This window comes from Battus philenor, unplaced genomic scaffold, assembly GCF_028537555.1.
Source record: "Battus philenor isolate CCGP_79_NKW_IND1 unplaced genomic scaffold, ilBatPhil1.0.hap1 SCAF_3, whole genome shotgun sequence".
In the NCBI taxonomy this organism is placed as follows: Eukaryota; Metazoa; Arthropoda; class Insecta; order Lepidoptera; family Papilionidae; genus Battus; species Battus philenor.
This window is the reverse complement of record NW_027181693.1, coordinates 8,906,716-8,924,024: the sequence shown is the minus strand read 5'-3', so window position 1 is coordinate 8,924,024 and position 17,309 is coordinate 8,906,716. Positions and strand designations below refer to the sequence as shown.

Sequence of the window (17,309 nt, the reverse complement as noted above, 5' to 3'; positions counted from 1 at the left end):
ATTTCGCAAATGTTTTTTTTTAATGCAGAGACAAGCCAATGAACATATTTGAGCGTTTAGCCCACATTTTTTTTATTAATGTATCAGACAAGGAAATAGTTTCAAACGTTTCTATTATATTTGTGACATAGATAATTAACGTTGTCGGACTTCAAATTTTTATATATTCATAATTATATTCATATGTATCGAAAATAGCTCAAAGGGCTTTCGATTTTTCGAAAGCAGAAATCGAATGTAAAAAAATAGCTAAAATAGTTTAGCGTTGTAAATGTTACTTTATTTGTGAACACAGGATACGTATTTACAATTCAAACGTGGGGTCCACGCCCAATAAAGGGGCAATTTGAATGATATGGGTTCAATTCTAAAATCGACTCGTGTCGAGCTTAATCCTTTGGCTCTGGGCTACTTAAATACAATGCTAGATTTCGATGGCAAATTTAGCAAATAACGCAAATTCTTAACTAATTGCCCTAAATAATTATTAGGTATAATTTCCCTTGACGAAACCAAAATATCAAATAGATATTTGGCGTCGTCAAATAAACTTCCCTCAGCAAACGGCAGGCACCGCGGGGAGGCCCGTCCCGTACGTTTTGAAATCTCGCTAAACAACTTACTTGTTCGCACCTGAATGATCAATTCCGACTTCTGTCTTTTTAAAGTATTCAGTTGATGTTAATAAGTGACCGTCTATTGTAAAAGATCCTGGATTCCATAAATATAAACATTGTATAGATTACCTGGTTATTTTCAAAAACCTGTCATATAAATTTCTTAACGAACAATTCAATCTTTTTAATATTAAAAATGTGTACGTTATATACGGGGGGCATAAGAATTTTAGAAAGGCTAAAGTGGGACATTGCACCAAAAAGGTTGGGAAACAATATTTTAGATTCTTTTTAAAATTCGTTCTTCAATTCCAATCTTATACTACTAACGTGTCTCGATTTTTTTAGAATATATTTAAAAAAATACTTAAATAAATCAATCATGTTTAAGATGTTAATTATTTTTACATATTTATTAGTTATACGTATATTGTATTAAACTTACAAATAGTTGAAAATAATTTCTTACCGTAATTCAATCTATATAATTTAATAAAAATACATACATATATTGGAAGTTTGAAGTAATGTTATTGAGAGTAATAAGTAAAGCATTTGTCCCGTTTTTTTATGTGATTTTTTTATTGTCGATTTTGACTTTTTAAGTCATTTTTTATTTTTGCGTATTTATTATATATAGGAAATCTATTGGTTTGAATGGAACCAGGAATGGCCCGACGCTCTGTGTTGTTACTCGACGCATGTGCATTCGAAAGAGAACTGCGACTGAGGCTATTACTAGGAACGCGTTAACATAGTAAGGTCGTAAATAACATTAAAGTCGATGTCGTCAATGGCGCAGGAACTCGAGAGATATAAGAATCTAAAACTCTTTAATGTAGTGATTAACAAAAATAAAAATGTATAGATTGGTAAGAATGTTTTTAAGCAGTTAAACACACGAACTGGCGAATAAAATACTTTTTAATATGATTAAATACAAATATGTATTAAATTAAAATTTTTGTCTTTATAATTTTATAGCAAAGACTTTTAATTTTGTTAAATCTATATACTTGTATGCATTAGTTTACTTCTAACATAAATAACCTAAACAGGAAAACAACTTCAAATGAAATACTGTTAATGGTCGGAGTTTTTAAAGCAAACATTCACTTTTTAAGATTAAAGTCGAATAATCTGGACTGACTAAATTAAAAATTATTTACTCAACAAAAATGACTTCAATTACTAAAAAAAATCACAAATACTCGACCAACCTACTAATTTTTATAGCTTTCTATTTAATTATAAATTATGGAGCAATGTTTAACAACAAAGCTTTTTACACTAACATTTTTGATTTCATGTTTCTAATAAATAAGTCTATATCATAATTTTTGTAATAATGTAAATATAACCTATAAAATAAACAAATAATTTTTCAAAGATGTGATATCAAAACGATAATTTTTTGTAGTAACGATAATGTAACAGTCAGCATTGAATTAACTGGTTGTTCTAAAATTAAATTATTCTCCAAATAATAAAGACTATGAGGTATTTTTAGAGAAACATCATTAAATATTAAATAATTTTCCACGAGAATAGCAGATAATAAAAAACATAATTATTAATAAAATTTTCTAAATACTTTTGGTATACACAACATGATAGTCTTTTTATTGAGTATTCTTATAAAAAAAACGTCTGAAATTGTCACAATAATATCGAATAACAAAAGTAAAAAAAATCTCATCACATCATCTATTATTATAATTAAATAATATAGTACTTCTAATAGATGGGTGTTATATTAATTTTATGAGACATGGCAACACTGTAAAAATAAGAAGCAAAGCGCTGCAAATGTCTTAAATTACATTTTCGGAATCGATTTCTCCTTGCTCGACAGTCATATACATGCCCTCCTCTTCGTATGTAGAATCGTGTTTGGCTAAGATACGAAGTAATGGACGCAATTTCATCCACCACTGTTGTTTGGGTATTCTCTGTCTGTAACAAAAAAATCAGGCTTTTTAAAAATAGAGTAACAAAATTAACAACATAACAGTAACATGAATCTTCAATATTAACTTACACAGATAATTTATAATTTAAACATCAATGATTAAATTGTACAGGTAAATTATATTCATTGTTTTTTCCCTGCAGATTTTAGAGATAGATAAAGTTAAATCTATATCCTGTACATCATATTTATATTTTAATCAATACTTACGCAAAGTTAGTTTGGCCTTTTAGATCTTCGAGTGGTGTAAATTTGTACTGTCGCTTAACCACTCCAAGCAAACAAGCGGAATCCGGCGTATTCGCAGGTCCCTTTTGAATGCTCTCCACAAGCCAGTGGAGGCATTTGGCGGCCATTTTTGTACCCATATTACGATCGAAGGGCGTCGGGGATCCACCTTGTTGCATATGACCTATAAAATCCAAAATATAGGACTCTTCATTACATATAACGATAAATGAATAAAATAAACAACGATGTATCGTTTCGGTGCTATTTTCCGATACTTAATAGGTATGTTTATATCTTTCAGTACCTAAATGCAAAATTCTAAGATATATGTTGTGTGCGTCACATTGGCAACCTGACACAGTCACTGGTTATTGGAAATATGTGGAAAAGGAATATGTATTGCAGTGGATATCATATGGCTAAAATTATTGTGTTTGTTATCAATTAAATTCATATTTCTTTACTTTTGAATAACGTTAAAAGCTAAATTATTTAATATAACCTGATGAAGACTAACCAATTTTTACGTTATTCTAAATTTAACATAACTATGCACAATCATTGGTAAAATATTTTTATTTAAAAAACTAAAATTTTCAAATACGCAAAAATATACCGAGAACATTCATCCTCGCTGTGAAGAGGCCTTTTCCCTCTTCAGAGTACAGGCGGTAAATAAATTCAGTGTTATAGTTGTCGTTTGCCTTTTCGTTGCGCAGAATGAGACCGCGTTGAATTCCACCCGTCATCTTTGAGGCCATGTGGTATACGTCTTGTTGTAAATCTTTAATAGAGAATTTCTCCTCATAAATATATGCGGCATCGGCGCCTCCCGCCAGACCTAAAAGAAACAAACTAATTAAAACTAAGTTTTAATTTTAATATGTATAGTTCATTACGTCTATATCTTACACTATAGGATCGGATAATTAGGTGTATGTTTCCATAAAGTTGTTTCTATAGCTATCATTTGTAGCTAAGAAATAATAAAGGCAGCTTGTTTGTTAAGGGCCATTTGAAACCCCCGCGACAACAAAATCGTGCAACATCGCCGTGCAAAGCGCAATAAAACTTCAAAAACAGAAAACTTTGTAGAAATGTATACGCGGAGACTGGCAGGAATGACCGCGATCTTCAGTCAAAAGTATTGCAAAATGTATATCTAAAAATTATCGGTTTGTTCGATCTCTGACTATTCGAATATAATTATGTAAATATAAACAAATTTGTATTATGTTTCATGAGCATTTACTAACATAATATTAAAACTGTTTTATATTGTTTTAAAGTAATACCATGTAAAACATACATACCAGCTAGCGTAGCCAAATAACCGCAATAACCACCCATAGTCTCGATAACGAAGACACGACGCTTGGTTCCCTAAAAAGTATGTGCTTAGCGTTTAGTAGAGTTTATATCTGTAAGTCACTATCGACCTAGGGATGTATTCACATGAAGGCAAAATTACAGACGTTAATGATCGTGGTATGGATGCGTTCTCTTTTTATGAATTTATTGTTACTGTTTAAGCTTTTAACGTATTTTTGAAATTAAATTTCTTTGACATATTATTCATCGCGCTCTTGTATTGATTTATATTTAACTTGTGTTTCTCAGAAAACTAGGGCAAGTACAAAAGCAAACAGAAACTGATTGGTACAACAATTCTCTCAAGAACGAATTCTGAGAGAACCACGATAAAAATACATAATGAATTGTTATTTACATTTTTTTTTCAATAGCCGCATGTCAATTAGTCTTAAAAATTCTTGGCAATGCACTTGCTTACAGACTATTGAAAGAGTGGTAGATTAAAGGTACGGTGAATTGCTTATTATATAGCGACAGATTTTATCGCCATTTAACCTTTTCTTAACAAGTTGAGTGCCACGTCAGTCATATATGACCGACAACGAATTTTCCATTTAGGTTCTCAGTCATCGGTTATTTTTAATTAATGCGATATTTTATTATCAATGTACTTGAACATGTTTTCAGATAACTTTAATGGATTTTTTTAAAACAAGGTAAACTACAAACTCTTTGGTAAAATTTCTGGATAATATACCGTTGCATCGAATAAATGCTGTATAACGATACCAGCCCGCGCGGCCTGACCGATAAGTAGTTATAAAAGTACGTGGCACTTTACTTGTTAACTGATTATTATTTAAGTCATGGATAAAGATTTTTAAAAATTATGAATATAACAATTAGTTAATAACTAGCTTATGATTAAAAGATAATACCTGAGCGGATTGACGGATACGATCACAAATCTCAGTTATTTCATTGAGTGCTGTATCGGCGCCAAGAGAGAAGTCAGTTCCGGGTACGTTGTTGCTAATCGTCGAAGGTATCACAACCAACGGGATGCAGAATTCAGGGAATTGTGAACGGGACTCGTATAGCTCAACACCGGCTTGATATGCCTGCAATAAAGTTATAGTGTATACTACCTTAGTGTATGCAACCTTTCCATTATTTCAGCAGTAGGATGACCGCTGCTGGACATGGCCTTTTTTTTAAATTTCCAATAGAAACGGGTAAAAAGTGCATTCCGCGTCTATCATATCCTACGCTGTGTGTGCCAATTCGTTGTCTCCGTTCCAGAACCTTAACGCGTCAACAGCTATCTGTTCTGCGACCTTTTCGAAAGAGCGAATTACTTAAAAAAATCACAATATCATCAATCAACATTACGCTTGTTTTAATCAAGTATCCACCAAAATGAGATTTTTAGTCGAAGAACGTCCACAGCTGGACAAAGGCCTTCTCCGTAGCAATGAGATCGGTTGAAAGCTACTTGCTTCCAGCGTCTTCCGAAGACCCTAACCAGGTCGTTTGTGCAGAACCTTAATCGATTTTAACTACTTTATATACATATCAATCCACCGAAGCACTGTGCGATAGAGACAACGCTCTACAAAAACGAAGCCAGTCGATTTTTTTCCATAACTCTTACTCTTCTACCCGATGTGATAAATCGAATACGGGTTACTATAACACTATATTTAGAGAAGTAATACCTCAAAACCTCCAATGATAAGAAGACCTTGAATATTGAATTGCTTAATGCGTGCGGCGATTTGTCCTTTCTTGTCGCCGGGTAAAGTACGTTTAGTTCCCAAGAAGGCACCACCTTGGGCCACCCATCCAGTAACGTCCGACCTGTAAAATAAATTTCCTATTGTTATAGTTCCTTTAATGAGTCTCGCGATGATTTATTCATCATCATCATCGTTATCAGGATATCCACTGCTGAACTGGTTGGAAGCCACATTGAAGTTCTTAAGTGGAAACCAAAGAGGTACGGCTAGCGCAGCTTAGGAAGTACTATACAATGAAGATAGACGACCTTGTCGTTGAAGCAAGCAGCTTCCGACCCGTCTCGGATATCTAAGGGGAATGCCTATGTCCAGGAGTGGGCATCCCATGCATGGAATAATAATGATGATGATGAGGTAGAACAAGAATGTAACATTTGAAAATATACCAATCCATTTTCACGATATTTCCGCTGATAAATCCTTCAACACCGTCGTGTATCCCGAGCACAGTGTCACCGCGGTAGATGCAGTTCCGAACGAACGAACGTACAGCTGCATTCATACCGCACGCTGGTGCTCCAACGTGCATTACTGCTAAAGTGTAACCTTCCTGAAAAATTTGTACTTAGGTAATGACAAATTTATAATTTTCATAATTTTAAAAACGTTTTAATAACATATAATAAAACTTTTTTTATTATCTAAAGCGTTCTTAAATAAGTAAATAATTAAACAAGGATGCATTTTTTATTTCATAAACCCTAATTTAAAAAAAAGTTTCAAATGTATATAACAGGGGTAGCCAATCTGCGGCTCGCGAGCCACGTGCGGCTTTTGAACGATTATTTTTGCCTCCGATTGATTGTCGAATTATTGTAATATTTAAATTTATAATACTTATTTCAGCTTCTGGAAAATCGAAACAGATTACTGATGTGATAATAATAATTATTATTATTATTCCACTATAAAATTAGTGAAATCCAAGCACCGATCATAATTAACAAACCGGCATCTTAAGTATTATTAGGAGTGCTGTCATATATGTGTGCTATTATATCGATCTTCAATACACATATTTTATACCTTTGTAAAATATTTTATTGGAATTATATGATTTTCAATAAAAATATTTTTGGAAAATTAATTTTCGTTTGCGTGTTTTAAATGCGTATTAAATTGCAGCGCGCGAAAAATAAATCATCAAATTTCGAACAATATCTAAAACTATCAAGGAGCATGGCCAGCCTTGGTAAAAAGCATACGACGTAAGGGATATCTGGTAAGCTGTTGATTGAACCATTTTATTTAGTTATTTTATAACGCAATAATTTACAAATATATTTTATTACTTACAGAAGGTTTACCAGATTCATCAAAAGCTTCCTTAGGAGGTTTCAAGCGAGTCAACATCTTATATGTTTCTAAATTGCGTGCGAAACTACGCCCACGCAATTGTACGGCAAGATCCCAATTCTTATCAGCCATAGCCTGCATTTTAAAAAAGAACAATAAATGAAACCGATTGTGTATCTGTTCTTTATTCGAAACATCTCAACTGAATTTGTAACTTTTAGTGACTTTTTGAATCTAATGATATATATAAATATGCATATTTTCAATTATTCACACTAAATTAAAAAGTAATACCTGGGCTACTGCTTTTGTACGTCTTACGCATTCCATAAGAGGTAAACGCACAGCCTGGTTTCCATCCAAGGATACGACGCAAGATTCAGTTTCCGGAGTCGCTTCCATCAACGCCATTACAGCCTCTGCTCCCATTCGACAACCCTTAATTGAATACAAATATTACATAAATTTAAACTACTTAATGTAATACAATGTTAATAAAGTAATTTCAATAAAGTACACAATTAATGAATTTATTATATGTTGGAATATATTAAATAGTAACAAGTAAATAAAATTAATCTGTAATTGTGTTGTTAAGCACAAAAATCGAAAACGGTCTGAAAAATTTTGGTAATTTTTTCATTAAAATTATCGTCAACGTAAATATAACACAACGTAAACATTATACTTTTTACATACATACCCCAAGTAAAATTCAATGTCATCTTTGATGTAACATTAAAGTGAAAAAGACATGCCATTACAATGTAATATAATTACATTATTACTAGTCATGAAGTACATATAATAGTAAAATTGTTTTTGAGAGTAATTATTGTTTATTAATAGTACATTAAATCAACCAAATCATGTAAAGTGAATTTCCAAAAAAGAGATTTTTTCAACATTTTATAAAATATTCCAAAATTTACGTTTCATATGTTAATTTATTAATTTTTGTGCCGCAAAAGGCCTAAACTTTTGACAGTCTGTGGTGACGAAGACAGGACACCTAGTTATATTACATTCAGACCTACAAGCATAAACATTTTTTTAAATATTCTTTAACTTTGTGTTCATATCCAGACATGGTACCGAAAGACGTTTTGGTGACAAACAGTTCATCAATATATATAAATATGTGTATGTGTGTAAAAATTTAATAATTTAATTAAAAATCCTCCCCCTTATATCAATATATAGTTTTGTTCTTGTCTGTTGTGCAATGTCAGGGTACCTAATATGTCAAATACAGATTTAAAATCTTAGAAATAAATAGATTATAAGAATCATGATGCACTTACTAAAATTCTGTCAAAAGCGGATGGCGAACCACCCCGTTGCACATGACCAAGAACAGTAATACGAGTATCTTGCTGGAGATTATCCACAACCACCTTTTTTACCAATTCAGCAGTAATTGGTTTACCCTCGCGATCAATAGCACCCTCAGCTACTATGATGATGTTCAAACGCTGTCCTGATTTTCTTTCCTAAACATATCAACATATTTCTAACTGATATAATTGATATGGACAAACTTACTTTCACAACAAATACAAAATTATAAAGCAAATTATTACATAATAATTATACCAAGCACATCCATGCTGACTTTGCCAGGGAGATTATATTCCAAAAGTAGTTTAAATAAATAGCTATTCTTTGTATATATATATATATATATATATATATATATATATATATATATATATAATTAACTTTACTTCATTATGAAATCCATTACCAAAGAAGCATTGGGACTCAAATGCTATTTGACAAACAACACACAACTATAGCCAGTACACATAAGTAAATAATTAGCTAAAAGATAAACAAATAGATTTAAAAAAACAAGGAAGCCATGATTAGTTTTACAGCCCTTAATATATATGTACATTAAAGGAAAATTATTTAGAAAATATTGTTAACCATATATTAAGTTCTATTTTAAGTATTATTGTGTGTTATAAGTTACACAGTGCCTCTCAATTAAACCTGCATACCTGCTGTAATCGTTTGCAAAGCTTTTCAACCCAATTATTGGGAACAGGGTCCTCAGGAATGAATACTTGGTCTGCCTCACTAGCCAGAGCGGCCACTAATGCCAAATAACTGCAACAAGCAGTATCTGAGCGTAACGGGTCATGCATATGAAACCCTAATTTTAACCCCTTTAATGAAAACTAGGAGATGTAAATGGGGGGTTAAGGTGACACATACAAACTAACAAATCAATTTAGAAATTCTAGGACAACTAGTAAACATCACAAGTATTAAAGACTACACCATAAATTTAGGGGTGAAATGAAGAGTGTAAAGAGTGTAAAAGTGATCCTGCTCCCATAAAGAAAAAAATATTTTCGTCCTTGCCTCAGCTATTTTAGTACACAATTTTTTTTCCCAATTGAGGGGCGCTGGGTCTTCGCAAATAAAACTATAAGTAGCATCCGTACAAAGTGCGGTGTAAACTGCAAGAAAACTAAAAGAATATATATTTCAAGGAGGGAAATAACAGGAAATAAAAAAGGGTAAAATCAAGGGTGCATTGTTTACTAGCATTGCTTGCCTGTTCTAATTTATCACAAAGTTTATCTCTCCAGTCAACTGATGGTGGCGCTTCAGGAATGAACACAAAATCTGCTTCTGATGCCAATGCTGTGACCACAGCAAGATATCTATGTCAATAAATTAAATATTTCATCCTCATACATTTTGTAAACCTTTGAAAACATATAGTGAAGAATAATGGTTACAAATTTAGTTCCTTACCCACAATGTCTACCCATAACTTCCATAATAAATGTTCTCTGATGAGAGTAAGCAGTGCTTACTATTGCATCAATTGCTTCTATGATGCGATGCAGAGCAGAATCAGTACCTATTGTCATATCAGTACCACAGAAATCATTATCAATAGAACCTACCTAGAATAAAGAAATGTTACAAAATTTAAACTATTACAAGACTGAATTAAACTAAAACTACATTATTACTAACATTATTTATCTCTCTTGATACTTACCATTCCAGCAATGTGTAAAAATTTATATTTTTCTCTTTGGTCTTTAGTTATTTTATTATTTTGAAGTAGTTCATCAAGCAAACTAGACCATTCTTGACGGAAAAGATTTGCACCAGTGAGGGAACCATCACCTCCAATTACAACCAAGTTTGTTATACCACGTGTCACTAAATTAAAGGCGGCTTTAAGGCGCCCTTCTCTTTTACTGCAATAAATTAATATTTAGTTAAAAAATGTTGAAATGATTACCACTAGGATCTATTATAAATAGTGGATAATGGATAATATTGTAAATAGTATATGAAAAATTTACAATAATTTTAGTGAATAAAAAATTGAGAACTTTGATGATGATGCTTTTCTTTGTTTTTCATTACATAGTCTGAATTTATCTGTAGTTTTTAATTTGTACAATATTAGACACATTTCTAGCACAAGTTAATAAAAAGTTCTCTCAAGAGATTAATTCTGTTAATTTAATTATCTATTTCAAATTAAATATCTCAGGCTTTCTCTACACTTATCTATGCTAAGGTTAGCAGAGTGTATGTTATATGTTTAACATACTTACGATGGGAGAAATTGTTTCATTTATAGTATAATGGTGCCTCATAAAACCTAGTGTTTACTTGATTATATAATAGCTACTATTGTAATTCTAAACTGTTTATAAATTCATTAACTAAGACATTTTGTCACAACTAATTCACTAGTAACTTACATTGTTCATTGAAATATAACATACACACATATGTATACATAAAATAAAAGATACATATGTACGTAAATATTCGTGAACAGTATTAGAAAATCTATGAATGTTACTTATAAAATAACAAACACTTACATGAAATCCATACAACGAGCAGATCCAATTATTGTGCCACCTTTATGAATTATGGAACTTACAGAGGACCAGTTGGCTTCTTCAATGTTATCGCCACCATCTACCATACCTTGATAGCCCTCACGAATGAAGTAAACTTTACAACCTAAGTAAATGCCCATTCGAACCACCGATCGCACAGCAGCATTCATACCCTGAGAATCGCCACCGCTTGTAAATACAGCAAGGCCCTTGCCCTTATGAGAGCCTCGCTCTATAAATTTTTGTGTTGTTGTTATATCCATTTTTATAACTTTTATAAATATTCCCTGAAAAGCGTAACATTAATTCATAATTATTAATTGAAAACACCGTAATATTAACGAATTTGTAAGACACTTATTTAAAACAGTAATAATTAAGTTTGAATAAAATATTTTTGAAGATTTTAATATAATTTACGCACCACAAAAAATTTAAAATTGTCTAAGAAGTTAAGTACTGAAGGTGAACTTATCAAGGTGACCTTCGTTTGACATGATTAACTTTTGGTAAATAAATCGATGTTTCTGTTTTATCGATTTAAAAAAGCAACAGAGTGCGATTGTGACATTTGACGGGTTTTCAAGTTTTCATCTGTAGTCTTCTCTTTTGCCTATTATAATCTGTATGTAATTTTTTATTTTGAACTGGCAAAAGGCTCAGTAGTCAATGCTATTGTAAGGAAAAAATATGATTTTGATTTGATGGAAATAGAGCAAACAAGTAATACATTATTGATTTCCTTATTATTGTTTAAAACACTTTTATTATATCTTTCCATTATGTTGTGATAAAGTGATTTTTCCTATAAGTTAGTGTGTTTATTACTTCGCTTAAAATGTCTGCGGAATCTGATATGGAATATTCTGACAACGATGGCGACGACTACGATTACTACGGAGAACAAGACGATTGTGACATGGAAGCGGTAGATCGTAGTAAAGCGGATCCAGAATATTTTGTATATTCATGTTTAAAAGTAGAAGAAGTGGAGAAATTGTTAAATGAGTCTATCGAACTACTCAGTAATAGCCTTCAAATCACACCATCTCTCGCAAAGGTATTTTTAACTACGCTAAACCCCCCGCAAAACGAAAAATAAATTAGCTGTATATAGCAATAATTTCACATAATTAACCAAGTATAATCCCTTTTAAAATACGTTCGTTATGGTAAAATAATTCACAACTAAAAATTGATATTCTGATGCTAAATGTTATATCGATAACATACAAATTAATTCACCTACTTCTTTCACCAGATTGGAAAATTCGTTTATGGAGAAACATAATTTTTTGCAGGTTGATTGGTTATAGGCGTAAAAACCCCATTGTTTACCCCATTTAAGCTATAGCTTATTGGCTATCAAAATTTAATTAAAATATAGTAAAAAAGTCTTTTCAAAATTTGGATACATAGAAAACGACATATGAAAACTAATCGCTGTATACTATCTGCCCATGCTGGTTGTACTGCAAGAAGTCACGGGCCTGTCACATTCCTAAAGAAAAAATAAATTAGTGTTACATATTTTAGAGTGATAACTTTATACAGTTTGATTGGAAATAGCTTTATAGATTTTTCTTGACAAATGAGTTATTATACTCAGTATATCTAGACTTTATTTGCCTACCCTCAATGACTGCATATTTAAGTTGCCTACATGCAGTTGTGATATGCTCAATTTATATTCATAATGATTTTTCATAATTTTTATCAATAATAAAAAAGAGTACATAGTTTAAATAAGATTTTTATTGTAGACATGTTACATTTTTAGTTAGGATGATCCAGTTATTTCAAAAGTGATATATATAACAGTTCATTAAATTAATTTTAGGTGATGCTACATGCATATGAATGGAATGCTCAAGAAATTATCAATAAATATAAGGAGAATGCAAATGAAGTATTGATGTACAGCCATGTGAAGCCTAGAGTGTCTTCTGCTCAAAACAATTCTAATAGGACAGTGTGTGCTGTGTGTGCTAACACACCACCAATTCATAAATATAGTGCATTGGCTTGTGGACATTATTTTTGCAATGATTGTTGGGCCATGCATTTTGAAGTACAAATTATGCAAGGTAATAAATAATGGATTTTTTTTAATCATTATTATGACACATAATTTTTGAACGGTCTTAATTATTAATTAAATTTAGCATTAAAATGAATTCATGCAATTACACATGATTTATCAGTATTGCAATGTAAAATTGATATTTGTAAATTACTTGCTGGGAAATTTTACTAAAAATTTTAAAAGCTTTATTACATTTTTGTATGCAGCATTTATTAGAAAATTCTTTTTGTACTGGGTGCGATTTGGAGGATTATTTCCATTACATATAATACTTTAGTATTGTAGCAGACAAAGAAGTTGTGCATGGTCCAATCACATTTTGTTCTTGAACACTCTTGCAGATCAGGTTAGAATAGCAGACAACTTCTTTTAAATATATATAGAATGCAACATCTAGAGAAGAGTAGAGATATGTAGTTAGGTAGATCAAATAGTCAGAATAATGGACACAAACAATCTATAATAACTGTAAAGACAAAGAACTCTTTATATTATGAGCTGCAAGGATATACATATACATTTTTATAAACCATTTCCTTTCATATTTTGTTATGAATAAATTGAAATGTGTATTTATAATTTTTTTTTGGCCCTCTACAGGGCTAGTTCAATATTTAAACGTTTTGTATATTTTTTCAAGTTTTATTTGATACAAATTCAAGTAAAAATTAAGAATGTTGAAAAATATTAAATCTAAACATAATAAGATAATGTATGAAATATATGCACATTGCATTAAGCAAAAAAAATTATGCAATTGAATTCTTTAAATTTTTGGTGACAATCAATAACATCCTCATAAAAAATTAATTGTTTAGGTGTTTCTAACACAATACAGTGCATGGCACAGGAATGTGAGGTGTTGGCTCCTGAAGATTTTGTTCTATCTCATGTCACTAAGCCAGCACTGCGGGAACGTTATCAACAATTCATGTTTAAGGATCATGTTAAATCACATCCACAACTGAGATTTTGCCCAGGCCCTAACTGTCAGGTTTGTACACTACTCCAAATACACTACTATGTTAAAAATATGGGAGGTTGGACTGTTGTAAAGAAGTGTTATAACAATATTTTCATCATAACACAATTTTCATAGTGTAGAAAATATTATTTTCTTACAAAACAGACTTATATTTAATGCTCCATTTAAACATTTCATAACTTCAAAACAGACACCATTATTACCAAGAATCTATCATATTTGTATGGTATTTAATTAATATTTACCATTATATGTATTGTTGCATCTGATTTATATAAATAGTATATAGTAGTTTATTTAAGAAAGTCCTTAACATTAATATTAAAGTTTATTCATTTATTAACTTAAAGCAAACATATTTATAATATTTCAAAATAGTAAGTAGTCAAAATGTTCAGAACAATGAAACTTTTAAACTTTAGAATATAGAAAAATTAGTAATTATGCATGCATTTTTTATTTTTACAGTGGATTTATCAAGCATGGGTCCGAGAAGGTGCACGTCGCATTGAGTGCTTGGGCTGTGAAATGTTAACTTGTTTTTCCTGTGGAGCACCTCATCATGCACCCACTGACTGTGCCACTATACGCAGATGGCTTACTAAATGTGCTGATGATTCAGAAACAGCTAATTATATTAGCGCTCATACAAAGGCAAGTGATAAGGCTTGAGGCTCTTGCATGTTTAAACTTATTGTAATAATTATGATATAGGCATAAGAAAAAAGTTGCTGACAAGTTAGGTCCAATTGAAAAACATAACATTTTTCAAAGTAATTATTTTATTTAATATCTTTATAATAAACAACTATCACTAAAAAAAATTAAAAATTTCTCATTAATCCATAATATTTTGTTGAAAACCTTTTCACCACTATCACGTTTTTAAGTCTAAGTATAGGTAGTAGTAGTAGTAGGAACTGTAACATAAAAATTGTATTTTTTTCTAATCTAGGGGGGAGTGTAAATCTAGCTGTAAATGTCCTATAGGTAAAATGATGATAAAATTTAAGTTCTTCACTGTTATTACGAATTGTTGTTTTGTTAATTTATTTTCATTATAAGATAACATGTAAATCAGCATTATTTTATTATTTTAAGGATTGTCCTAAATGTCAAATATGCATTGAAAAGAATGGAGGGTGTAACCACATGCAATGTGGGGCATGCAGATATGATTTTTGTTGGGTTTGCTTAGGAGATTGGAAATCTCATGGCACGGAATATTATGAATGCAGTCGGTACAAAGAGGATCCTAATTTAGTAAATGATAACCAACATGCCCAGGTAAGCTAATAACGTATATATGTTATAAAAATGATGTATATGAAGTAACATGTTAAATTTAAATTAACCGAGAGAACATTTTTGTGAAGTTTAATAAAAGACTACCCCTCAAAACTATGTAATCATTTTATATCAGCAGCAATTAGTGATGGACCAATAATTTAAATGAAAAGGCTAACCAGTAAAATGATACATTTATTTTGGTCTTAATTCATTATTAATGTATATTTTTAACTTGAATTTTAATTTTTAGGCCAGAGAAGCATTAAAAAAATATTTACATTATTATGAAAGATGGGAAAATCATGCAAGGTCTCTGAAATTGGAAGAACAAACTTTAGCCAATTTGAAGAGTCGTATTAATCGAAAGGTAAATAAGTTACAATTACTCATACTTAGAAAAAATTTGAGGTCATATCTGGAATCAACTTGGTAACTGAATTTTATAATACTAATTGCTTACATAAAAGTTTTAAGTAAGATTAAAGTACAACCTTGATATATTTATTCTAGTGGCACTCAATTGTCATATTTTAAAAGATTTAATAAATTTATACTTACTATTTATTTACCTCAAATATTGAAACCCTTTTCTCTTCATCTTAATTAGAATTGAATGAAAAATAACTTTAGATACAATTCCTCCTGTTAATATAATATCACTATGAAGCTTTATAAAAGTAATCCAAAATAAATTCTTTAAATGGACTTAATGATATAAAAAATAATTGATTTTTTATTAATAAAACAAGGTTATGGCTGGTGAAGGTACATGGATTGACTGGCAATACCTTTGGGATGCAGCCCGATTGTTGAAAAGATGCAGATATACTCTTCAATATACATATCCTTATGCATATTATATGGAAGTTGGGCCACGGAAAGAACTTTTTGAGTATCAACAGGTATAGTGTATTTTATGTAACAGACTAAATTCTACTGCACATAAAAAGAAAAAGGTGTAAGTTTATATACATTTTATTTATTCTTAACACATAAAATATTTGTAGGCACAGCTAGAAGCGGAAATAGAAAATTTGTCATGGAAAGTCGAAAGAGCAGAAACTACCGACCGTGGCGAATTAGAAAATCAAATGGACATTGCAGAAAAAAGACGAACCACATTGCTCAAGGACTTTTTAGAATTTAATACCAATAACGCCTCCTCTAGTAAAGTTTAAGAAATATAACAAACGCATTTTAATTGAAAAATTGTAAAAAAATTATAAGAATGAGTGAACTACTTTGTATAATAATTAAAAGCTAAGAACTTTTTTTGCCAAAGTATATTTATTAATATGATTTTGCAATAAAATAGAGAATGCTGGAATGATTTTCTTATTCTTCTGAATTTGTATCTTCGAGGTTATTTTTTATTTTAATGTATTGTAAAACATTTTAATGGGTTCTTTATACATATCGATTCACATTTAAAAAATCGGTAATAACTATAACAAAATTCGGTATTATGTGCCAAAATAAGAACACATTTTACTTCTGACAAATAGCTTATTTGTGTTTAAAAAAATCTAATTAGTATCATATTTAATATCAAATTCGTGAAGTCTTTATTTCTGAAACAAGATAGTGTAATAACTAGCCTATTTGATCTACGTTACGGAAACACCGGAACGCAAAAATTCCCCTATATTGCTGTTTGTTTTCAAAATAAAACGAAACGCTTCGTTTAAATAAAAAATGCCTCCAAACAACATGCACGTCGGAAGGGTCTTCGGCTATGATAAAAAGGAGACTGACCTGTAACACTTTAAGACTGACTTACGAGTTCTGATAACATTTTTACATATTTGAATTAACGTCATACTGTT

At 30.8% G+C, this 17,309-nt stretch overlaps 2 protein-coding genes across 4 annotated transcripts; one reads left to right on the top strand and one right to left on the bottom strand.

The window, feature by feature from the left end:
• Window positions 1–1,616: 1,616 nt before the first annotated feature.
• Window positions 1,617–11,612, bottom strand: Pfk (ATP-dependent 6-phosphofructokinase). 3 transcript variants are annotated; one of them, XM_068770249.1, is made up of 15 exons: window positions 11,547–11,612; window positions 11,102–11,409; window positions 10,255–10,459; window positions 10,002–10,156; window positions 9,799–9,907; window positions 8,534–8,722; window positions 7,524–7,667; window positions 7,230–7,364; window positions 6,320–6,483; window positions 5,853–5,994; window positions 5,073–5,255; window positions 4,134–4,203; window positions 3,437–3,661; window positions 2,800–3,001; window positions 1,617–2,573 (listed from the first exon to the last, which is right to left on the bottom strand). In XM_068770249.1, the coding sequence occupies exons 2-15, from the start codon at window positions 11,383–11,385 to the stop codon at window positions 2,432–2,434; spliced, it is 2,349 nt and encodes a 782-aa protein (XP_068626350.1). In that variant the 5' UTR covers window positions 11,386–11,409; window positions 11,547–11,612; the 3' UTR covers window positions 1,617–2,431. The 3 variants fall into 3 exon arrangements, with proteins under 3 accessions (XP_068626350.1, XP_068626351.1, XP_068626349.1); XM_068770250.1 differs by lacking the exon at window positions 9,799–9,907 and adding an exon at window positions 9,603–9,711; XM_068770248.1 differs by lacking the exon at window positions 9,799–9,907 and adding an exon at window positions 9,236–9,344 and having other exon boundaries at window positions 1,618–2,573.
• Window positions 11,613–11,805: 193 nt separating this feature from the next.
• On the top strand, window positions 11,806–16,796 carry ari-2 (E3 ubiquitin-protein ligase ari-2). Its single transcript, XM_068770433.1, has 8 exons — window positions 11,806–12,182; window positions 12,963–13,209; window positions 14,027–14,202; window positions 14,662–14,847; window positions 15,295–15,480; window positions 15,734–15,850; window positions 16,233–16,385; window positions 16,491–16,796. The coding sequence occupies exons 1-8, from the start codon at window positions 11,961–11,963 to the stop codon at window positions 16,659–16,661; spliced, it is 1,458 nt and encodes a 485-aa protein (XP_068626534.1). The 5' UTR covers window positions 11,806–11,960; the 3' UTR covers window positions 16,662–16,796.
• The last annotated feature ends 513 nt before the right edge of the window (window positions 16,797–17,309 follow it).

What these genes read in the sequence shown, in the direction of transcription:
- Pfk (XM_068770249.1), bottom strand. Translation starts at nt 11,385, where the DNA reads ATGGATATAACAACAACACAAAAATTTATAGAGCGAGGCTCTCATAAG. An exon ending in GTTATGGGTAGACATTGTGG is followed by an intron (nt 9,908 to 10,001) that starts GTAAGGAACTAA and finishes TTATTGACATAG; the next exon opens with ATATCTTGCTGTGGTCACAG. An exon ending in GTATCCGTCAATCCGCTCAG is followed by an intron (nt 4,204 to 5,072) that starts GTATTATCTTTT and finishes CATACTTTTTAG; the next exon opens with GGAACCAAGCGTCGTGTCTT.
- ari-2 (XM_068770433.1), top strand. Translation starts at nt 11,961, where the DNA reads ATGTCTGCGGAATCTGATATGGAATATTCTGACAACGATGGCGACGAC. An exon ending in TCACACCATCTCTCGCAAAG is followed by an intron (nt 12,183 to 12,962) that starts GTATTTTTAACT and finishes AATTAATTTTAG; the next exon opens with GTGATGCTACATGCATATGA. An exon ending in TGAAGTACAAATTATGCAAG is followed by an intron (nt 13,210 to 14,026) that starts GTAATAAATAAT and finishes TTAATTGTTTAG; the next exon opens with GTGTTTCTAACACAATACAG.